The 25,670-nt window shown below is 35.4% G+C and overlaps 1 protein-coding gene across 1 annotated transcript in view; it reads right to left on the reverse strand.

Moving 5' to 3' along the window:
- The window catches only part of pip (heparan sulfate 2-O-sulfotransferase pipe), a 37,696-nt gene extending 12,251 nt beyond the window's left edge, over nucleotides 1-25,445 (reverse strand). Inside the window, exons 1-5 of the mRNA XM_069042927.1 lie at nucleotides 25,225-25,445; nucleotides 14,309-14,445; nucleotides 4,739-4,806; nucleotides 4,299-4,576; nucleotides 4,087-4,243 (exon numbers count right to left, since the gene is read on the reverse strand). Coding sequence (XP_068899028.1) covers nucleotides 4,087-4,243; nucleotides 4,299-4,576; nucleotides 4,739-4,806; nucleotides 14,309-14,445; nucleotides 25,225-25,286 — 702 coding nt within the window. The 5' untranslated portion in view covers nucleotides 25,287-25,445. The remainder of the gene's footprint in view (nucleotides 1-4,086; nucleotides 4,244-4,298; nucleotides 4,577-4,738; nucleotides 4,807-14,308; nucleotides 14,446-25,224) is intronic.
- Between the last annotated feature and the right edge of the window lie 225 nt (nucleotides 25,446-25,670).

The following is a 25,670-nucleotide window of genomic DNA, read 5'->3' on the forward strand; positions in this document are numbered from 1 at the left end:
ATTCAATTACTTCAGTATTTGTTTGCGGACGACCCCCTTTGAGCTTCTCCAGAACCACCTGACACGAGTCCAGAGAGTAAAACGAGACCCAACACCTCAGAAGTGGGATTTGGACGCCGAGAGACCAAGAGACCACCCTGAGACCACGAGACCACCCCGAGACCACGAAATCCCCGAGACCCACAAGAGCGCTGAGACAACGAGGAAGCAGCAAAAGAGATCCCAACACGTGAGTTTGAGCGTCAGAGGCCCCCGAGACCACGAGATCCCCGAGACAACAGAAAGGACACCCGAGCACGTGGAGATGCCCCAAGTACCGCTCGACAAGTTTGAGGAGTTCGCAGCCGCCATGAACCGGGACGAGCGGAGCGAAGGCGATGAAGGTGAGAACCCCCGGAGGACGCCGAGCGGCGAACTAGGTGTGGACGGTAATGGTAACGACCGAACCATGTGGGAACGGATACTCCAGGAACAGGCCGAGCAAACCAGAAGGCTCGTCCTGGACGTGTTGGAGAGGACAGAGAGGAGCACCCGGAGTCAGAGCTCGCGAGAGTCCGAGGCCGAGGCCACCAGAAGTTACCACGTGGTCCCGGACTTCTCCAAGTCCATCAGAGTTTTCTCCGCCGAAAACCTAAGCGACAGCCAAACGTGGCTGAAGGGACTGAGTGCGACCGCCGCGTTGCACCACTGGCCGGACGAGTACAAACTGGAAGCAGCCCGAACCAGCCTGAGGGGACCGGCCAGAGAATGGTACGAGGGCAGGATAGACACAATCCGAACGTGGGCGGACTTCGAGGATGCTTTTCGAAGGACATTCGTGCATGAAACCACGCACACTCAGCGATGGAAGGCGATGACTGCACGAATACAGGGCGCAAAGGAGTCCGTCCACGCATATTTCCTGGAAAAAGCCAAGCTATGCCGGCAGTTACATCTGCCTTTCCACGAGCAAAAGGAACAGATTGTTGTCGGGATGCACTCCCGAGAGCTGGCGGCAATGCTAATGTCGAAGGGACACTATGACGAGGACGACCTCTTTAGGGACGTCGTGGCGTTCGAGAGGATAACGGCCGAGAGGAGAGACCGTCACAAGGGCGAGCGTGCGATTGTCCAGCAAACGAGGTCCCCACAAGAAACCCAATCCACCAAGGCCAACGACAAACCGGGTACCGATTCAGGCGACCAAAATAAGCGTTTACCATCGAGAGACCAACAAGGTCGACCCCTGTGCTATTCGTGCAAAGAATATGGACACGTGGCAAGACACTGCGGAGCCCCACAGCAGAGAGAGCACACCGCAACACAGAAAAGACCTCGAGAAGACCAAGCGGGGGCGACAGTGAACGTGATAGCTGCAGAGACGACAGGCAAGAGATATTGCAAAGACGTCGTACTCGACGGCAGGTACGTGGTGCAAGGATTCGTCGACACGGGCAGCGCCATCTGCAGCATTCAGAAGAGCGCGGTCAAGAAGTTCCGGATGAAAGAGGTGCCTGAAGCACAAGCACTCTACGCGTTCGGAGACACGATTAAGCCGGTGATGCACGCCAAGAGCAAAGTCCTGGCATCGATAGCCATAGACGGTGTAAAAGTGGGACCCCTGGAATTGATCACAGTCCCGGATGAAGCACAAGACACCGAACTGATCATCGGACGTCCCTTTTGCGATGATGATCGAGTAGCGTACATTAAGAAAGGAGGTGACCTGATGTTTGGGTACGCCAGAGAAGCCCCATTCAGTGACTGGGATGTTGAAGCGATCGTAGGCAGCAGTGGAGCACGCATGACGGAGTCTGTGACAGTGCCTCCGCTGTCAGTGGTGGAAACTATAACAACATCCAGCTACGGTCAGAATAAAGTGATGCGAATCTACAATGCTTGCAATCAACCGATCACCTGTGAACCGGACCAACCCGTGGAAGCAACTACGACGAAGGAGGAGCTTTGTCTACCAGTAGACAAGATCCCAGAGATGTCCATTCAGTGTGGGTCGGAAATACCCCCAGAGCAGCGAACAAGGATATACCAATTAGTGGACACCTTTAGAGACTGTTTCGCGTTACGTCTCGAAGAGCTGGGATGTACCGACATGGTGCAGATGGACATAACAGACAATGATGTACCAGTGAGATCGTTACCATACAAGTGTTCGGCGAAGGATAGACAGACAATCGCAGAGATCGTGGCGGACCTAAAAAGATGCGGTATAGTGTCGGAAACGAACAGTCCTTACGCATCGCCTGTGCTTCTTGTGCGGAAAAAGAACGGTGATCCGAGGTTAGTGGTGGACTACCGCAAGCTAAACCGACAAACGGTCCACATAAATTATCCAATGCCGGAAGTAGATGAACAATTCAAACATTTGTGCGGTGCCAAGATGTTCGCGACCCTCGATTTGGCGAACGGCTACATGCAGGTACCCCTAACCTCAAAGGCAAAGACAGCGTTCATCACACCAGACACGACAGGGGAATTTAACCGGATGGTGTTTGGGTTGGCAGGAGCGCCCTTCGAATTTGTGCGTCATATGAACGTTGTTTTAGGGCCATTGCGAATCCAAGCGCAGATCGAGCTCAGAGCCCCACAATGTCTCAACTCGCAGAGACAGTTGAAGAACGAGGAAATCGCGTGCACCAGGTGCGACACCACTCTGAAAACGGCAGTCAAGGCTTACGAGAGGACGAACCAGCCTAGTGCGCGCGATGCCAGAACCGCCACCCGAGAAGAAGAAATCGAAGAAGCTCAGGGCAGCAACGAACTGTTGCAGGACAGAACCCTCAAGAGCCAGCTGACCACTGAAGAGTTAACAGTGGCCAACGAGAAGCCGGAGCGAAGTGAGAAAAATGCCGCAGCGAAGATCGAACGCACCAAAATCGACCCAGAGACGCAGATGCAGAAGGTGACCGAACTCAAGAAGGAGAACGTCGACAAGAAGTTGATCGAAGAGGAGCAAGTCGCCGAAAGACAGGTCAGAGCGAGAGAAACACAGGTCCCGTCGCTGAGCCGCGAGCTGAACGAGTCCAACATCAAAGTCGAGGAGTTGGAGAGGATCAGGAGACGACTCCAGGCTGAACGCGACGAGCTCCTGGAGAAGGTGAACAACACCATCAGCAAAGAGGGGTTGCTGACCGACACGAAGCGCCGCCTCGAAGCCAGAGCCACCGTGAAATTGAAGAAACACCAGAAACTGAAAGCCGAGTGCAAGCGTCGCCAGAAGCACCGGGAGTTCCTGACGAGCACGCTGCAACATGGCAGTATCAACCATGCCGTATGCCGAATCAGAAGTCAGCGCCAGTTCCCGAGCATGCGTCACCATGACCGGCGACACATCGCTGGGTGCCTCCTTCGCGTGCACACGAAGCCACCTGGAGGAAAGCAAGCCGGAGAGCGGCACCCCACTTCACAAACGTCAAGACCCACTCAGCGACCACATATTGTCAACCGAGTCCCAGTTCAGAAGAAGAAGAGAGTGACAGTGCTAGTGCGGGAGTGCAAAACAAAGCAGAGTACCCGAGTGCGAGTGATGCGGTACCCACACAAGCACCACAAGGCCACTGCAAGTCCTCAGCGTGTCCGGAGACCTCCGGCCAAGTTAGCTGACTGTGTGACCGACTAGATTAAGAAATTAGTTTAGTGAGTTAATGTTAGGGACTTAGATGTAGAAATGTAATGTTAGGAAACTAGGTTTAAGGAGAAAATGTGAGTTTGTCGATGCGGGACGCATCTTGTCATCAGGATGGTCGAGTGTTAGCTTTAAGAACGTAGGTTAGGCAACTCTGTTAGCTAGTAGGAGTACTGCGGGTGGTATGTGTTTGCGGCACAGGGCGAACCACCCCTACCCTTGTAGGAGGGAGAACCGCAGCTGGACGGTGCAAGATCTGACCGCGGTCTCTTCCTCAAGCAGCGCTCAACGAGACCAGTTCGATTTATGTTATCTTTATCTACCCTTATTGTGAAATACACATATTCAATTACTTCAGTATTTGTTTGCGGACGACCCCCTTTGAGCTTCTCCAGAACCACCTGACACGAGTCCAGAGAGTAAAACGAGACCCAACATTATTATAGATTGATTAAAATAAATACCTTCTTAAGCCATTTAGGATCCGGAAGGGGGATGTCAGGAAAAGCTATTTTTCTTTCGACATAATACCATGGTGCTCGAACGTAGTAGTACCACGAAATAATTCGTTCCACAGGATCGCGTACAAGATTTATATAAATTGGTTCTGGAAATCCAAATCTAAAATAAAAATAATTTAATTAATAATTAAGTGCTTTAAATTAATTTTCCTTACTGTGAAACATTTGTAAAACAAACATGTTTTATATAAACTCCAGGGGGTTCATAACTCGATACCAAGGCTGATAGAGCTGCTTGATCTTCAGGCGATAACCTAATTGTTTCAACCCGTTGTACACGGTCTTGGTGAAATCCAAAATTATTTCTAATGCTTAGTCTTCTTATAAGTTCCATAAGTGTTTGGGATCCAACTTTTGGTACCCGATTAAAAAAAACAATTTCTTGTTGTGCTTTCCTTGTGTTATTTAGTTGATATGGTTCTAAATTTGTCATCTGGAAGAAAGGCATTGTTAGTTGGGGAATATTTTTCTTTCCGCTGACTAGGATAACAATTTGGCACATTTAGTGAGGAAACAGACCGAGATATTCAACGATGTGCGCTTTCTTGGATAGTTGAATGTTTTTTTTTTTTAAGTAAAATAATAGCTATCTTACCTCACCCGTGCTCTGCAAAATCTTCATCATGACGCGTACACCTTGAGATTCGTGAAACCCAGTATTTTCTACAAAATAAAAATGTTTAGCTTAAAACTTATCTTTTAAATAAATTGTCAATTGATCATAATTATTTGAAAAGAAAAGTAACGAAAAGGACTTAACAATTAATAGTGTATATTACTTTTTTAAAAAGGCTTCACCTTAAAATTTAATTACACGAAAATTTTAAAAACTTTCTAATACATACACTATAGGTTATTCATTATAAAAAAAATCCGCAGATTACCTACTAGTCACTTTAAATTAATTTCTAGTTATAACTTATTAAACGCACAGGAAGTTTCGTACCAATGAATGTTACAATTTAATGTATTTAATCAAGTTAAACAAAAGGTACGAGTATAGCCGTACGGTATATATGAGTAGGTATGTACCTATGTATTATAAAATAAACGAAAATGTATATTGGTTTCATTCAAATATTTTCAACGAAACATAAATATAATTAAATGTATCAGATGCATGAAATCGTAATATAGCGGTAAACATTCCACCGTTTTAGCGTGATAATTTTATGACAATCATAAAGTGATCAGTTGATACTTTCAAATCACTAAAAGCAACTACATATAAGCTTACATAAAATTTAGAAATTTTACTGTGTTTCTGAAAAACTAATTTCGTGTCCTCATTATGTAAAAGTAAGAAATAAAAAGCGTTAATGACGCTACAACGTAAAAATTGTTAGAGTGTAATTTTTTTGTTTATTGAAGGACAATGACAAGCGATATTATCTTTTAGCGTGAGGATAATAATGTTAATTAATATTCATTGTGAAGTATGGTAAAAATTTATTTTCTTGTAAATGTGTAAAATTTTGAAACAGTTACTAAATTACTAAAATAATATTCATTACTATCCATAAAAAGAAAAGTTGGCAGAGCTACCCTTAAAATACCTAATATGTCTACCGACAGAATCGTATTTTTTAAACTATGTCACGCAACAGAAGCTACTAAAATTAATAAATTACATCTGAAACAAGTATACATTATTATGTTGAAACTTGCAAAGCGTTTTGATGGTTTTATATTGAATAAGAAACTCTAGTGAACGTTTTAACAAATGGGATACATACTGACTTTCATGTATCAAGTAAGTATAGTTAAATTTAAATATAATTTTAGTAAAATAATAGATACCTAGGAGTATATGTATAGTATCGTGCGTTCATTTAAATTTATCCTCTAAGTTGACGTTGAAGAGTCGATTGAGAACGCACCACTCGTGTAAAAGCGTAGATTTAAACAGCTGATCTGTGATCCTTTATCCGTATAGTACAGTTAATTTCAAAATTACAGAGTACACCTCAAAAATCAAGAAGTCGATTTATTACAGTTTTTTTCACATGTAAGTGTGCCTTATTGAAATTTGAACGTCAAAAAATTTTAGCCGTCAATTTCTGTCACTTCAAAAAAAATATTTGTAAGCCATACTTTATTGTCACTATGATTCCCGTCTTGATTATGATTGGTATTTTTCTACTACACAGACGTTTACCTCAGGTTATCTATGTACTATGCCGGCCAAAAAATTTTGGCCGACATTGTCTGTCAATTCAAAAAAAAAAATTGTAATCCGTACTTTATTGTCATCATGGTTACCGTCTTGATTATGAACGTTATTTTTTGGGTGGTAAATTTCAAAACTCAAAATTATTTTGTCATTTCTACTACACAGAACGTTTATCTGAGATTATCTATGTACTATTGCTCTAATTTTGTTTATTCATGTCAATTTAAATTGATTGTCAAAATGACAAGAATGGAAAGTGGGGTTACGGTTCCTAAAGGTTTATTTACACTTTACATGAATGTCAAGATAGTGACGGCTAAAATTTTTTGGCCGCCATAGTATTCTATATACTCCATTCTTTATCTTGGTGAGTGGTCGATGCGATCAAGCAAGCCATGGGTAGCTTTGTAAGTTTTACTTTTTCTACCAAATTTGTGTGTCATGTAAATCAAATATTAGCTGTCATCGCTGTCATTCAGATTGAGAATCTTCGTCAAGCATTCATGTCCAAATCTCACGATCTTATGTCGCGAAATGTAAATATACAGGGTGGTCCCGATATAACCTGCCAGAAGAAATCCAGTAATAGGTGACGATGAGTAGAACTCATACACAAAAAAAGTTTCTAATAAAAGTCTTTTCGTTTTCGAGATAAAAATAATTGAAAATTTGGTCAAAATCTGCTGTACGCTAATGAGTTAATCGGTTTTAAAAAGGTAATTCTGGTTACTTGGCTGTGATTTCTTTAGCAACGGTACCTGCAACACCTATGACATTTGTCAAGTTTAATTTTAAATTTGCGAATCCTTCAAAAAGTTATGAAATTCACGAAACAAGAATACGCCGATTTGCATTTACTCTATGGTGAAACACGTGGTAATTCAAGACCGGCATGGCTACCATACGGCGAGCGTTTTCCTGAAGGAGTCCTTCCGTCCCGTTGTACTTTTGTGGAGCTACATCTGCATTTATGTGAGGTTGGTTCTGACTGATTCCAATACGATGGCGTCCCCGATCCTCCATTTAACCCCTCTGCATTTTAATTTTTGGGGCCACAGGAAAGATTTGGTATACGAAGTTGAAATAAATACAAAAAGCCAACTCCAGAAACGCGTAACAGACGCCGCGAACCAGATTCGTAAAAACCCAGAAATGCTGAATTCAGTTTATGAAAATTGGTACCAGCGTACTCAAATGTGCTTAAATGCCAACGGAAGGCACACAGAACATTTATTATAAAATAATGTTTCTAGTCTAGTTTACCTTTCATTAGTTAGTAGATATGCTCAGTTAGAGTTGAAAGTACGAATATGTAAAGTGTAAATAAATTTATTCAATACATTATTGTGCCTATTTAACCACAATTAAGACGATACTCTTATTACACAGTTCTTCCACAATTTTGCACACACTACCTATACATTTATTTACACATTGAGGAACACCACTTTATTTATATCTCAGTCGACAAAATCAGCTTTTGTACCTAAATAAGCTGGTGAATTAACGCACGCAGTGTACAGCGTTTTCAATAAATGTCATTAATTTGATTTAGTTTGTCAGATTTGAGATTTGTCATAAACGATACAGGTACCTGTGTTGCTTAGATACTGTCATCCTTACAAACACCAACAATTAATTCCTGAGTAGGTACGTATTTTTGTGGTCAGCAGCGTCGAATGGGTGTGGATAGGGGTTAATTTATCCCCATTATTTTGGACCTAACGAAGGGGGGTTTTTTGGACTTGTTAGATCCTTCTAATGACCCAGAATTTTTTTGGCAGGTTAATTTCGGGACCACCCTGTATAAACCGTACACATCGATTCTTAAATTTAAGCGTTCTCGATATGAAAATTATCGGCGTCCGTCGTCGGTCAATCCATCCGACCGTCGACCGAACATTATTCCCGTCATCCCGTCCCGTGCCGGGCAATATTGCAAAGAAGTTTGGGGGTGATAAATTAACCGGATTCTTAAACCATAAACCGGACCAAATTTGACCGGAAAATGTGTGGCCGGCCTAGAACATTTTGAAATTCCCAAGCAAGTTATTAAAATTTTAGAAAACGATGCGATATGAAGATGACACGTTTGAGGTTATGTCTCGGTCGTCTGTCGTCTCGGTGCGTACGAATGATGAGCAATTTAACCCGGAAAATAATAAATAGAAAGAGTTTGCGGCGTCTCTGTAAGTACATTATTGTAATATTTGAATATTTTTCAACAACTACCAACGCACTTTTCCATTGGAACTTTCAAAGATCCCTAAATTCAACTTGACGGCTGAAAATTTCCCAAAGACCACTCACCAAGATAAAGAATGGAGTATAATTTTGAAATTAACTGTACGTTCACAATCGAGTCTTCAACGCCTACTTTGAGGATAGGTAGGTACATTTAAATGAACGCACGATAGTATATTATTATACGAGTTTTATAAGACGCTTGATTGTTGGTTGGAGCAAGACGAACTCAGTGAGGAGTGCTCCAACAGAACGAGTATCACAGTGCGTTTTATAAAACGAGTGTAATATACTATTTTTTCTACAGGGTGAGCAACAATAACTGTTTCAGTTGGCAAAAAAAAATTTTACATAAAATTTTCAAGACTGTGAATTGTACCTATTTCGCTTTGTTTTATTGACATTATTGACAGCTGGTATACATTTCAAATTTAAACGTCTTGGTTTTTGTAATCCTTTATTAATAAAATGGTTTTCTCGTTGGAACATGACATAAAAGTCACCAAAAATCACCAGAATTTATTGCCAACTCAATCAGTACTTGTTGCTCACACGGTACTTTGGTCGCATTAATTTGATAAAAACTCAAAAATCTAATTATGAAATCATCTAGGAACTTTTGTGTTTTTGCTCGCGACAGTAGCTACGTATAAAAAAACAAAAACAGTTTCACAAAAAGTTCCTGTTGTTGTGTCAACTTTTAGTTTCACAAAGACTCATTTATGATACCAAAGTAGAAAAAATTGTTTTTGAAACCAAGTTCTAGCTATGGATATACGGATATACCTAGTTAGGAGCTTTGATCTAAATGTAACTGCCATTTTTTGTAATTGTAGGTACGGTCGATGGACAAATAAAACTGGGACACTTAAAACTTAATCTATGGAAATCAGACTATTGAATTGTCAATATATTGGTCAGTGGCTATATAATATGTCACCAAATTTAACTTATTTGTGATAAAGCCGTAATTAAACGATGGAGATTTGTAAATTTCGAATTTATGTGATTGTCATTTTTGTCCCAATTTTATTTGTCCATCGACTGTACATAATTAGTTGCTTTTTGTATAAAAAATATGTACCATCGTGATTATAAAAAACGACTATAATCTGTTTCATAATCAAAAATCTACCAACAATGCATTCGACCTCGAAAATACAACCGATAACGTCGCCAACTTTTGTTTTTAGTGTGTTTGCAAGTGTCGGAAAAAGTGGGGTTATGAAAGAAAACTGTTGACAGTCGTTTTGGTTGTGCAGTTGGTTGCAAAAAAACCGCGAAACGAAAATTGTAAATGTAAATTTGGTTTTGTCAATTTGTCAATTAATTGTCTACTTGGCAATACCTGATCAATAGGGATTTCTTTGTTTCTGCCAACATAATTCAACAGGTGGTGGATTTTTGAAACAGGTTATACCTGCAGTTAACTTGGGACGGCACTGTGATTTTTTTGAAAATTTAGGTTGAGTGAACGTACCGAGATTTGTCATAGTTTGTCAACCTCAATATTTGACATGGATGTCAAAAACGTTACTCGTGGCCTTTTGATTTTTATTGTGCGTGATAGAATTTCCGTCACAAAAATTTTGAATGTCAGTCATAATGACAGTACAGCTTAGGCTATATAAGTTTTTTCGAATTGACAGTAAAATAACTGACGAAATTCCATGGCCGTAACTGTACCACCATCATGAATTCGGGTTTGCAGATATTTTTTTTAATAATCTGTTAATTGCGAGATTTTTCAATTGTCACGATGACGTTATTGAAATGTTGAAAATTAAATAGTGACAATGTAAAATTCATTCAAATTTACACGGCACAAATTTCTAGTGTAGTCGTTTTTTATGATCACGATGGTACAATGGCCGGCAATAAAAACTAGCCATCACTTTTCTGTCACATCAAAATCCAAATGTGTAATTGATGTTTTAATGACACTGACATTTAAATGATGACCATACAGACTGATTCACATAGCTTTCCGACTCCAACGAAAGTTAAATACAGCCAGTAATACGTTATTCAGAAACAATATCACAAGACTTCCCATTTTTTCGAAAAATTTTGATTTTATGATGAAAAGTTTGTTGCGTGCCTAAAGCAACAAACTTTGAGTCTAATAAAATCAAAATTTTCCCAAAAAAAAAAAATGGGAAGTCGAGTTATATTTGGCTAGACAAATTCCCGAATGAACAATTCAAACAAACATTCGGAACAACATCACAAAACGGATTAAAGGTTTGTTTATATTCATCGTGGCACTTTTCCTGCAACAATTTACCTGTTGTATTCCAAATTGTTTTCACACTGTAGTCAATATCACTGCTGGAGTCGTTTCTAAAACGATTTTTTAAATCCATTTCGAAAAATGTCAAAATAATTTTCTGACATTTTGTTCATCAATTTGTGTTACCAACAAAAACAAAAGTCTTGTCAACGTTGTTTTTCACCGGAAAGGAGATTTTTGTCGGCGGAAGACGCATTTTCTGACGATGACTAGATTTTTTCGCGATATTCGGCACACTATTGGTCAATATCAACTGTTTTCATAACATGAGGGAATTTGATACCTTTATTTACTATGAAATCTAGTCACTCTTGGCATTATTGACAATCACTTGACAGTTCCTTTTTGTATAATTCTGAAATAATTTTTGTTAATTATAATATATGTATAATACAATAAGTCTAATTTTTTCCGACGAAATTTGTCATTTAAGACATGAGTAGCTTTTCCAACAGCAAAAGCTACGAATGTCTTAAATGACAAATTTTACAGAAAAAATTAGACCACGAATTGTATTCGACTTGACAATCCACCGAGAAAATTTTTATCGAGTTGACCTAATAATTTGGACGTTAAATTTTGACATACATTTTTTCATATATAATACAATAAGTGGTCTAATTTTTTCCGACAAAATTTGTCATTTAAGACATGAGTAGCTTTTGCAACGAAAATTACACGAGTCGACGAAGGAGACGAGTGTAATTTTCCAAAAGCAAAAGCTACGAATGTCTTAAATGACAAATTTTGCAGAAAAAATTAGACCACGAATTGTATTCGACTTGACCAATCCACCGAGAAAATTTTTATTGAGTTGACCTAATAAATTTGACGTTTCATTTTGACATAAATTTTTTCGCTGAAAAACCACTAGTTGTTTTTTCACTCAGCTGGTTGTTTTTTCACTCTACTCGGTGTTTTTTCACTATAAATCAATTTGATTGGTCCAAATTTGAAAAATGCTGCAATTCGATTGGTTAAAAATTTTCGAGTTGGATTGTCACTTAATAATAATTACACGAGAGCTTTTTTTTGTCGAAGTAAACTTGACATTTCAATGAGAATTTTGTTGCCTGGCAATTTAACGAAAAAAACCGTAGGACGAGTAATTTTTTCTGGCAGTTTTTTAACTGCACGTACAGAGCACAGTTTAAGCTCCACGATAGTAGTATTTTTTAAGTTTTTTTGTATTTTGGGTAGGTAAGTGTACACTTGTGATACACTGTTCCTTTTAGAATATAAATCTCTATCAGAAGTGTTAAAAAAAATTATGTGTTGACATTTTACAAAAAATATTTTGACAGTTTAGCCCTGAAGCCCTTGGACCTACGTATGTGAATTTATTAGGGCTTTTTGTAGTCTATTTAGAACCATTTAATTTGGTGTATAAATAATTAAAATCCTCCGATAAATAAAGGAGGATAAATGCGGAGTGAATTTGGAGCAAATGCGGAGTGGATGATTTGTAATTGATTTAATCCCCCCGCAGTGAAATCAACTCCAAGATGGAGTTTATTTAGATTATTCATAAAAAAAACTCTTCAGAGTGATATACAAAATTCTTTGACTATCAGTGGTTTGCCACCACATAAGTTAGTATTGAAAGTTAATTGCACGTTTTACTGATCAGAAACTTAAATGCAAAGGAAGCATTAGTCTATGGAACAAGAATACACATCAAGTTTATGCATCGCAATGCTATTGATTCCGAAGTTTTAACTGGAACCGAACGCAATCCGAGAATTTTGATTTCACGCATAAAATTAACATATTCAGGTAGTATTTTACCATTTAATTTTCAAAGAAGTCAATTTCCAATTATAGCTGCATTTGCGATGACAATAACAATAACATTCGAAAAAATTGCAATTTGCAATTGCAATTGCAATCCAGTTTTCAATTGTACGCCGCAGCAAGTAGGGTTCGACCATTCATTTGTTTGAGATTTTATACTTCCGAATATAATTGCCAAAGGCATTTAGCAAACGATGAAATTTTGTTTTAAGTTCAATGGACAACATTTTATTTTTTTAACCGCCCGGTTTTTTTGTTTCAATAAAAATATAGGTATAAAAAATACGAAACACGTATTTCATTTTCCATTTTTTGTATTAAATTTTTATTTCAATTTAATATAATTTGAAAAAGATAGGTAAATCAACTGTGTAGCCTTGGCGAAACCTGGCCAGTATAGCAATAAAAAAACCTAAGGAAATGTCAAAAAACGCGTTTTTGTTTTTTAAATATGGCATAACCTAACTATATCTCATTTTTCCTATCGTTCGTATTTTTCAAATAACTCGAAACGTTCAAACTTAAAAATCTAATGAAAACGGTCGAATTTCGACCGCTGGGCGACCTCTAGTTTCTTTAAAAGCGTCAGCATGGAAACTGAGAGGCCGATTTCAAGTTGACTTGCAACTTGTATTGTCATGGTAACGGCACAAAATTGCAAGTTTGAGAAAGATGACGCATATTAGTAATTAATGTGTAGGACAAAGATAGCTACACATTTGCGCTGCACCATCTATTTGTCACCCTAACTTGAAATCGGGCTATTTGTGAAAAAGGCAAACTTGTAGTGAATGGTGCGAAATTTTGTCAAGCCAGAAAGTTATGTAATAAGTGATAACCGTATACGTTGCAGATGTGTTCAAAAGTTTTTTTATTGCAAAAATAGATATACCTTGAGTTTTTTTTTTAATGACTAGATAATGTTATTGTTTAATATAAAAACAGTGCTAGGCTTTGTGTAATTTTCATAAAAATAAAGTTAACAGAGGGTTGAAAAATTAGCATGTAAAACCCTATGGCCTTAAAAAAAACTCACTGTATACTCATATCATGTACATAAATAGAGTACAATTTGTAAATGCCGTATGTCATTTTAATTTACCCTTGTAAATAAAATTGTTTCTCCCTCTCATCAGTGTGTTTATTGCCAATTTCAAGCAAAATACCTATAATCTAGTCCGGCTACCACCCGTCGACTACCTATCGCAGTAATCCCCGACAACCTCGGGAGGAACTCGTCCGTTAAAAAGGGTTATGCAGGTAAAGAAGTGACCACCGGGAGGAACTCAGATACGCCCAAAAAGGGTTATGCAGGTAAAGAAGTGACCACCGGGAGATACTCGGATACGCCCATGGTGTATTGGTTGAGAATTGAATCTTGATTGTCATCTTCTTGAAGAAAGAAAAATTGCCAACAACAAGAAGAAGACAATCAAGATTCAATTCTCAACCAATACACCATAACCCCCTTGTATTTTAAACCTAATAAATATTTAGTGTTACGAAATAAACGACTAGTCCTTCGACAAAACATTTGGTATTGCCAAAATTTTCTTAATTCACTCAGAATATTTTGTTAAATTGTTTTATCTTTGCATTTCAAATGTAGGTACTCGTAAATTATGTATGTCAATGTCCAAATAGGATTTATTATTACTTACCTATCTGATTAACAGATCCAACATCTTCAGGTTGAAGTCTAATTTCCATTTCTTTCAATCTAGTGTGTAGGTCCCTTGTATGTATAAAAAGAAATAATGTAACTGAAATAGCCATTAAAGCTATTAGCTCGCTTGTTCTGAAATAAATAAACCAAATTATTAAAGCAATTGATTAACTTATTTCATCAATTCAATTGATTAATGATAAACACTATGCCCTCTGACGGAGATTATTCGTATTCACGTCACGTGATGATCTGATAAATTTTCCAATTTTCACTGAAACATTTTTGCTTTAGACAATTTTACTCGTTGAATTTGGGCATTTTTATTCTGGTTAGACCCGAGAGCTTTAGCGCGTAAAATTGTCAAAGCTAAAAGTTTTCGTAAAATTGAAAAATTTATGCGATAAAAAATTTAGGTCCTGTTATTTTATCTTCGATAATAATGTAACAAGACCTTGTTTTTTAATCGGATGAATTTTTTTATTTCACAAAAACTTTTTGGTGATAAATTTACGAATTTGAATTGGACATTTTTCTTCTGGTTAATCTTTGAAGAAAAATGTCCAATTCAATGAGTAAATTTATCAAACACAAAAAGTTTGAGTAGATAAATTACAAAATTTATCCGATCGAAAAAGACAAGGTCGAGTTACATTTGTTGAGATTATTTCCAGAATAAAAAAAACAACAAACAACGACAATATCTTATTATTTATCGACCAAGAAGTCATTTTCATTAAATTATAAAATGAACTGTCAAATGTGACAAGAGGAAGCGAATTTGTATCCGAGATAAACAAAAATGATTGCTTCAAAAGTTGTTGGGTTTTCTATACAGTGTGGAAATTACTCATGGAATAAATTCAGTAATTTCAAAACTAATGACATTTGCCGAAAACGCTGAAACAGGTCGATTTTTGTTTTTAATAATGCTTATTTTAAGTTACTTCACTTGTTCATGACGTCATCCATTTTTGAGCTATGACGTCATCACCAATTTTTTTAAATGACAATCCCACTTTTTGCTTCTCTTTATGATAGACCTTCCTACTACCTAAACGATGAATGAAAAAAATTGGTACCTTACATAACAATTTTTTTGAGAAAATAACAAATTTTATTTCAAAAATTTAATTTAATTTTTAATGTACTTATTTTTTTTTCTATGTGGTTATTTAAAATCGAGGGTTTACTTTAATAGATCAAACAATTTAGAAGATTCATGACAGAGAATTCGCGCTGAAATGGAACAAATCAGCCCTGACATTATTGAGCGCGGTGTACAGTGCCAAAAGTTGGCGGGGGATAATTTTAACATTTGCGTTACATTTTATTGTTAACCTTAGATGTTTGTTTGTTTCTGTTTAAGGTCAATTAAAATTTTTACATTAAAAATTAAATTAAATTTTTGAAGTAAAATTTGTCATTTTCTCAAAAAAATTGTTATCTAAGGTACAATCGCGGCCATCCAAAAGTGAACGATAGCTTGCGAAAATTTCCGTATTTTTCATTAGATTAAATCAGGCTGTATTCATTGGCGTTCGTGCAACAGACGTTACTATTTTAATGATAAAAAGTTGTAATAAATAATGTTTAATAAAAATGAGGCTGGAAGTAATTAATACATTATTAAAATGAAAGTAAACTTTAGTAAAGAGATCTTTCTAACACCTATTCGTATTGGCCTCTCAAGCCTGTTTTCTTGCCAACAACTCTTTATATTGAAGAAGCAAGTCTTACTGCAATGTAATTCTCTCGCCACAGCAGCCAACGACCAATTTTCTTCTAGCTTTTCAATAGCCCTAGTTGTCTGAATCGGAGTAAGATGTAGCATTTAAAAAAAAATGTTTCAATAATTTTTTTAACGCTAGTGTCAAACTTTGACATTTTAGGACGCCTATGATTTAAAGTAAAAATCAAACTATAAAAAAAAAACGTTCACTTTTGGATGGCCGCGATAGTACCAATTTTTTTCATTAATTGTTTAGGTAGTAGTAAGGTCTATCAGAAAAAGAAGAAAAAAGTCAGTGTTGTCATTTAAAAAAAAATGGTGATGACGTCCTAGCTCAAAAATGGATGACGTCATGAACAAGCGAAGCAACTTAAAATAAGCACCATGAGAAATAAAAATCGACCTGTTTCAGCGTTTTTGACAAATGTCATTAGTTTTGCAATTACTGAATTTATTCCATAAGTGGTTTCCACACTGTATACATACATAGTTAATTTTAGTTGTTTCACTTACTTTTGTTTGGTTTTGTTCGGTTTAGTTTTGGCGCGTAGTTTAAGTTAGTTTTTAAAAATTCAATTCAAAAATAGTTGCACCCTCTTTCATTGGTTATTGCGCGTTAACCGATTCACAATGTTGTGCAAAATCGGGGTTGACGAAACCTACCCCGCCGGTGAGGGACATTTTTGGAAGAAAGAGTGACTTCGAATTTGACCGTCTTAGTGAAAACACCTCGTTTCGTAATCATCGTCTCGTGTCGTGACACCCACTTAATTGAAGTGGCACCGAAGTCCAAAATTATCGTTGAATTCCACCCATGCCAATCGGTCCATGGTCTCTTCACGGTCCTCATTAAAAGGTAAGTCAATTTGGATTTAACGAATTGTGGATCACGGAGAAAATCGAACAAAGCTCTTCGCTTAGGTAGGCTTAAGTCAACAAAAACTGACTTAAGTGCTCTGGAGACAAACAAAAGTAAAATTCTCATTGGACCATTTTCTGTGTTGCTATAGTGATGGAAATAATCACTACAAATTTTCACAGCAAATTAAAACGCCAGCAATACTTTCGATAGTTTACTTTCAACCGTTTTTTATACAGTTCTGCTGCATTTTTATGAATATTATTTCTAAATGGTAACGTTCTCGTATCATTGCCACTTAAAATTAAAGTTAACCCCTTAATGTAAGATAATACGAGTACGTAAATCCACGTATACTGAATAAATCTGAGATATTAGTTTTTTCGCAGTTTGTTCCTATTGATTTTGTTCCACAAAAATTTCGAATCAAGAGTGATTTAAAACTTTCTCGAAACTGTATAGCTGTTGGATTTATAGCTCGGCTTCTTTGATTTCTAATCTTTCCAAAGTAATTTTCAATAACATCTTGATTTAGAGCGCAAGGTAAAAAAAACTTACACTTGTTACTTTCTACTAAACTTTTGTATAACTAAATCCAAAAATCCTTCCAATGTTTTTATTCAATTTTTTTATGGAAGGAGGTGCTATTTTTTTCCAAAATTGTCTACAAAGTAAATATTGCGAAGTTTAGGACTGTTTCCTGCCAAAATTTTGTGGCCCGAATTTTTGTAAACTCCACCAGAAAGAGGTTTCTCGCAACGTGGACGAAGTGTCCCTCCCTTCAGACTATCAAAAAGTCTGTCAAAAAAAGTTATTCTTTTTGAAGTTCCCAAGTCTTCATGATTCAGGTTGTTTCTACCTGTTAGTTAAATTATTAACAATAATGTTATTAGAAATTACCACTGTTAATAGCTGAAACCATATAATGACTCAAAACTTGAATTGCATAGGACATCTTTTGGATCCTATCTGGCATTACATGCATGTCCGTAATTTTGTGGAGGGTTCTTAATTCACTCCAAGCTGAATCATTAAAGTAAACGTCCACTATATGGTTCTATTTCGCACTTAAAATTTCTCCGTTTACTTCTCAAACCAAATCTTTTGCTAAAATATTACATATTTCTTATCTTTAATACTTCAGGGTTATTATAAATGTTTGTAGTCGAAGCAGGCCATGCCCATGTTATGAAATTTTTGCCGATTTCATGTGAACTCTCAATTTTTGTCGCTGTTGCTGTCATTTTTCAGGTGAACAGTACGGTGATGAGAATTTTATTAATTTTTTTAAATTAAGGATTGAATCCAAAATATTGACTTATTTTGCAATCAATTTTAAAAATATTGAGCTGTTTTGCACCCAATTTAACTCCCGTGTGTGAACGGTGTGTACTCATTTATTCACACCATTTTGATGTTTTTTATGTGGAGCAGCAACCATAGATTTTACAGTCAGTTTTTACCCCTACTTGGACTACAATCATTTATAATAACCGTGTATAATGCAAATAGATGTCCGTTTCGTGTCACAACATGGCGGCACCCACGAAACAAGTCTCTTTTGACAGTAAAACCTGTGATTAATTTTATAAGAAAAATATTATAATAATGGATTAATATATTAATATATTATAATAATGGATTTAGACGAACTTGAGCGACAAAAAGCAGCAAATAGAGAACGACAAAGATGTAGGCGGGAACAAGGAAGCCAAGAAGAAAGAGATATCCAAAATGTGCGCAGAAGATTAAATTATCAGCAAAGTAATAGCGAAAGAGAGACACATAGAGAAAGAAGCAGTTTGTCACAGGAAAGAAGAAGAGAAGAGATGTCAGATACTTAGGTAATAATAAATAAAATACTCCTAATTTTCTAATATTATATTGCTGCGTGCGTAAGCACGGGCCGTTTCACTGGTTCCTTTAATAAGATGAGGTGTATCAAATAGTGGTATAATCTCTTGGACTTTGAGTATTATTATTTTTTCAATTTCTTGATTGTTTTCTACATACATTTTGCTTGTTTCTTTCATCAACAAATTTAGCAATCTTAGCACCGGTACCGGTATATCATTTGTGAACGCTACACAGCTTCATTTTGAATTACAAAATAGCAATATAAAAATGACACTGCTTTGACTGATTTTAGATTATTGAGATTACTTTATTTTGAAGTTTTGACTTTTTAAAGCATTTGCACCCTCTTGTGGTTTGGTGAGGGTGCGCATAGAGTTATTTACATTAGAGTACGGGAGGTGAATTTTCAGGCGCGACAACTAGTTGGAGCGCCGCAAAATACCTCCCGTACAACATTTGTATTAGACATTTCGGCTGACCAAAATATTATTTTTTTTTTAAATCAAGACTAATTTTATTGTAGAATTTGACATCGTCAATAAAGAATCGAATGCTGTGGAATCAATTCCTTTTCAATTTCATTCTAACATGTGTAAATGTAAAAAAAATTGCCGATTTGGAAAAAGTGGTACATAGAAAAATTGTTCATCATGATGAGTTCTGTTACTGGTTCAGCAACAAAATTCTTTGTGAATTAAACTTTTAGTAGAAACAGTGATTTGCTTTTATCAGAATGAGACTACAAGTACAAAAATGTAAATTTGCACCGGACGTACACAGTATTCTAATTTCACGGCAGTGCCCTTGAATGCAATTACAGCAGTACTGAAATAATGCATTACCATATTTTTATTGCGTAAATAATCAATGTAATTTATACTAACTAACTACTAAGGGATTTTAACAAAAACCGACTGCGTTAGGACTTTCCCGCGTTATGCCTGCTGGAGTGGAAGTATATACGAATCTCATTATGTCTACACTCGGGGCAACCAACAGATATAGTAATAAAACCGCCCCCTAGTGCCCGCGTATTTTACATAGCAGCTTCCAATTGGCTTATTCAAAACGTGCATTAGTTTTAACCTCGCTTCGGCAGTTTGACTGCCTAGTATGAGCTAGTCAAAACATAAAATGTAAGGTAGCTTCGCGATGTAAAGTCATAGTCCAAACATTCATTTAGGAACATTAAAGACGTAGATACTTGTAATTTGTAATAGATACAGTTGCGGCCGTTGAAAACTCAGACACAATTCATGGCGTTACAATGTAATAAATTAACCAAATTAAGTTAGTTGGAAAAACAAATGACAAATGTGTAATAACATTTGGGATTGCACATACAGAGCGCAGTTTAAGCATCGACGATAGTAGCATTTTTTAACTTTTTTTCGGTTTTTGGGTAAGTAAGTGTACACTTGTGATACACTGTACTTTTTAGAATAAAAAATCTCTATCAGAAGTGTTAAAAAAATTATGTGTTCGTAATTGAAAAAAAATATTTTGACAGTTTAGCCCTGAAGTCCTTGGACCTATATGTGAATTTATTAGGGCTTTTTATAGCATATTTAGGGCCATTTAATTTGGTGTATACATAATTACAATCGTTCGATAAATAAAGGAGTTATGGACTCAAATTCTTTTTCGGAGACACCTGTGTATTACGTTCATACACTGTAAAAAATTAGCGGAGTAAATGCGTAGTGAATTTAGAGCGAATGCGGAGTGGGTGATTTGTAATTGATTTAATTCCCCCGCCGTGAAATCCACTCCAAGAGGGAGTTTATTTAGATTATTCATAAAAAAAAATCTTTGGAGTGAAATACAAAATTCTTTGACTATTAGTGGTTTGCTACCACATAAGTTAGTATTGAAATTTAATTGCACGTTTTACCGATCAGAAACTTAAATACAAAGGAAGCATTAGCCTATGGAACAAGAACACGCATCAAGTTTATACATCACAATGCTATTGATTGCGAAGTTTTAACTGGAACCGAACGCGATAAGAGAATTTTGATTCCACGTATAAATTTAAGATATTCAGGTACTATTTTACCATTTAATTTTCAAAGAAGTCAATTTCCAATTATAGCTGCATTTGCGATGACAATAAATAAGTCTCAAAAACAAACATTCGAAAAAATTGCAATTTTATTGAGGCAGCCAATTGTACGTCGCAGCAAGTAGCGTTCGATCATCATTCAATGGTTTGAGATTTTATATTTCCGAATATAACGGCCAAGGACATTTAGCAAACGATGAAATTTTATTTTAAGTTCAATGGACAACATTTTATTTTTTTAAACGCCCAGTTTTTTCGTTTCAGTAAAAAATATTGGTATAAAAAATACGAAACACGTGTTCTTTATTTCATTTTTCATTTTTTGTATTAATTTTTTATTTAAATTTTATATGTATAATTTGAAAAAGATGGGCAAATTAACTGTGTAGCCTTGGCGAAACCTGGCCAGTATGGCAATAAAAAACGAAATGTCAAAAAACGCGTTATTGTTTTTTAAATATGGCATAGCCAAACTATACCTCATTTTTCCTATCGTTCGTATTTTTCAAATAACTCGAAAATTAGTGCATAATGACGTATTTGTAAACGCTCGCAGCTGACGTAACAAAACAAAATTCAAAAAAATTATATGCGATAATTATAGAGGCATACTCTTTGATAAAAAAACCTCAGTAACATTCAAACTTAAAAATTTAATGAAAACGGTCGAATTTCGACCGCTGGGCGACCTCTAGTTGTTTATAAAACACAATTCGGAACTCAAGTCTGTCTCAAGATTGTGTCTAACTTAAGTTTGGACTATAAATACCGGCCTTAGGGAAGTAGTATGTATTTAGAATTCGCAAATGACACTGTTAAATTTTATACTGAAATTCTAGAAAGATGTAATCGAACACACAGCATTAATTTTTAGAAAAATCTTTAGTTATTTTCTGTTTAGTACATAAAATCATTGATAGACTGTAGAGACAAATGAATGTTATATACCTACTACTTTTTAGAAACTAAGGTGTGATAATAAATAGTAAAAGTAACAACAACACATTTGCCAATTAGCAATGCACGTGCCAAAAACATTAGGTAGCTTTTAGAGAAGCTTTTAGAGACTATGTCTGCAGTGAAATTAGAATCTCAAAAGACACTGAACTTTTGTTTGTACTTTTTGTATCCTTGTGGAACTACTTATGGAATAAATTCAGTAATTTAAAACGAATGATATTTTTGTAAAACGCTAAAACAGGTAAACTTTTATTTTAAAGTGCGCTGGTTTTAAATTACTGCACCTATTTGTGCCGTAATCTGTTCTCGTTTGTTGCAAAGGCTGTTAAGAGTACTATTCCAAACTAAAACAAAAATTATTGCATTGTATTTAAAAGAAATGAGTGTGAGGTCATAGATGAAAAATTGATGACGTCATGAACAAGTGAAGTAACTTAAAATAAGCATTCTGAGAAATAAAAATTGACCTGTTTCAGCGTTTTTGACAAATGTTATTAGTTTTGAAATGATTCAATAATGAATTTATTCCACAAGTAGTTTCCACACAGTATTATCTGTGCTTGTGACATGCGATTTTTCTTTTCTGGAACCAGCATTTGCTGTTTATATCGCAATACCATAGATTTATAAAATGTGTACAGCATTCAGGATTATCTACAGTTTCTACTTAATAAGATTTAATTACTGTAAAATCATAAATAGTATATTATTATACGAGTTTAATAAGACGCTTTATCACATGAGTGTGATGTGTTTAAAGCACGACGAGCGTAGCGAGAAGTGCTTTAATGGAACGAATGTGATAATACGTCCTATTAAACGAGTGTAATATACTATTTTATCTACTATTAATTAATATTAATTAATACTGTTTTTAACTAAAAATTAAAAATATGTTTAACTAATAAGTAAACAGGCACATACACATATTAAAAGGTAGCAACGTGAACATTTATTATATTTAAAAAAGTGCATGTTTGACTTTAAGTGGCTACATCTATATTATTTTAGATTAACCTAATTTAATATGAAAATGTACATACAATGTTTTTCGCATACAGGAAGTGAGGGAGTCATTCCCATAAAATTAGTTCAAACGAACAAGGTAAATAAATAACGATACAACTAACGCATTTCCTGTGCGTTGGGTTAATGTACTGAACGAAGAGACGAGACCACGAAGAAACTAATACATATACTAAATTAGGTTTTTTTTGTTACAATTCCGTTATCGTTAATAATTATCTCTAAATTTAAGTTTGTCATATAACTGTTTTAATAAGATTCGTTTAAAATATGTACTTAAATTAAAAGCAATATGTTGACTGTTTTCTCTCTTCTCAGATATATGCAGAAAGTGCACTTTCGACATTTCGACACTTTGCGATCTGCTTTCTTTAATATTGTGGTTTATTGTTAATATGGATGTGAAAGGTGACGTCTTGGCGAAATGCTCGAGACATTCACCATGACCGCCAGCTACTATTGAAGGTCTCGGACAAAATGCCGTTAACCCAGTCTATATATCTAGATTACAAATATCTAGGATTCGAGTTAAAATCTCTATTCATAAAAATGGTATAATTTTCTAATTATCGTGATAGAAGAATCTGCATCAAAATGGAAATGGGTAAAAATATGTACTAACCGATAGATTTAATTCTAATTATCAAATTAAGATACTGAAATCAATACATATAATTTTTCCTTTTTTATAAAAATAATTTAATCCAAAGAAAATAAGCAGAAAAAATATTTTAATACTAGGGACCATTAGACGTTGACTGCAAAAATTTGAACCGCAAAATATCTAATGAAAATATGTGTGAACCAGTAAGTTATAAATTGCTTCTAAACTATACTTCTTGTGTCTGTTTTTTAACACTTTTTGAGTTACTAATTAATTAAAAAGTACAAAAAACAAATTAAAAAAAAATCATTGCAACATATTGATATATTATTATTTATTAACACGGAAACAAGTTCAAATATTCTTTTTGTAAGCATAGAAATAAAAGGCAATAGTTTGTTGTATAATTAAATTAATTAGAAACATTATTAGGCAAATTTTAGCCCTTTATTTATTGCGCTTACCCAACATCATACCATATGATCAACTGTCAAGAAAACAATATTTTTTGACGTTTAGAGTATTTAGACTCGTACGACCATATGTTCTCTTAAAACAAAAGTAGGTCTCCTGTTTTATTGTGTTTTTACATTTTACGGTAACCTGTTGCATAGTCATGAAAACAATGATAAATTTGAGAAATATTGTCAAATTTGCACGATTTGAGCAGCTGTAGAAGTTTGATTAAATTAATAGTCAATAATTGCTAATCAAAAAACAAAATGTAAATAAATTTATAATAAATTGGGGTCCCGGAAAGTACTCCCCCCTGAATAGGTATATTACATACATATATTGTTCTGGGATATAGATTTCCGCTTCACACGTTTGTATAATTAAGTATACAAGTAGTCTTTTAACGCATACTTAAATATTTATGCAGTTGTGAGCGAATATTGTTGCATGTGGATGTGACGTCATCTATAACTGATAGTCATTTTACAGATACATTTACATAATAATTTTCTTTAATTGACAGACTGTTTTCATAAAGAAAATAATCAAAGCCAAAATAAATGATTAATGATATGAGACAATTTTAAATTAAATAAAAATCTGAAATAAAATTGAAAACCAAATGTAGACAAATATTAGATATAGGTACTATATAAGTATCTACACGATAATTAATAGTTTTCTGTTCTTACAAAATTACCCTATTCCTATTACTTTGTATAAATTACAGAAAACGCTCAATTTTTCACAAAAAGTGGAGAAAAATGGAGAAATGTAACCCAAGTTCAAAAACATTTATGGACGATATAATATACTCAAGACTGGCCGGCCCACTTAGGACAACAAAGTAAATTTTAACCAACAGGGCCAAAGTTCAACGAAAGCAACGGAATGGGTACGGCCAGGCACATATTTATGTTATTTATGTTTAGTGTGGTTTTATTTATTTAAAATATTTAAAAGAATTGTTTAAAATGTTAATCTCCAAATGTATGTAAGTATATGAATGTTATGTAAACAACCACACACTAGACCAACAGACCACAAAGATATTGAGTTGCATCTATTTTTTTTTTAATTTTGAAATATTTTTTTTTAAATTGTTTTTGAATTTTTTAGGCAAAGTTTTATTATACGTATAAAAAGTGTTTAATAAATAAAGTAGAAATATCAAATCAATTATCAAACAGTTCTACTCATACAATTTATTGTATGATCAGAATTCAAAATATATTAGTACATTATATAATTTACATAACAATAAAAATAAAAATGTGTAGCAGAACAAATTTACTTATTACTAGCAAAAAACAATAACAAATGAGTTGATGAAATTGATATAGTAAATTTACCTCTTAGGAAACCAAAATCTTCTATATCTGTGTGTTAGATCCATATTTATAAAAAAGTCCATTCTAATTAGTTAGTGAATATTTCCAAATTTTATTAAGTGAGTGTTTTTACAACATATTTTTCTTTTATTCACTACCAATTACATTTTCGAAACCGAGCATTATAAACTTAATCCGATACACCTCACACAAACCACTCAGGTTAACTGAATGCTGGGTGCATGGTCTGTGGCTTTTTCCGGCATCTGCTGGTTACCACTCCTGCTGTCACTTCCGCAGGTGGCCTACTATACCACTAACGCAATTGCCGGCCATCAACTTCGGAAGACACTCTTTTAAAACCTCAGATTCCTTTTCCGTTATGATTTATCAAGAACGGTCTCATGAAAGAATGGAAAAAAATTTCTTAATACATGTAGGTACATGTATGTATTACATTACTTAAG

Source organism: Tenebrio molitor, chromosome 1, assembly GCF_963966145.1.
Source record: "Tenebrio molitor chromosome 1, icTenMoli1.1, whole genome shotgun sequence".
Classification (NCBI taxonomy): domain Eukaryota; kingdom Metazoa; phylum Arthropoda; class Insecta; order Coleoptera; family Tenebrionidae; genus Tenebrio; species Tenebrio molitor.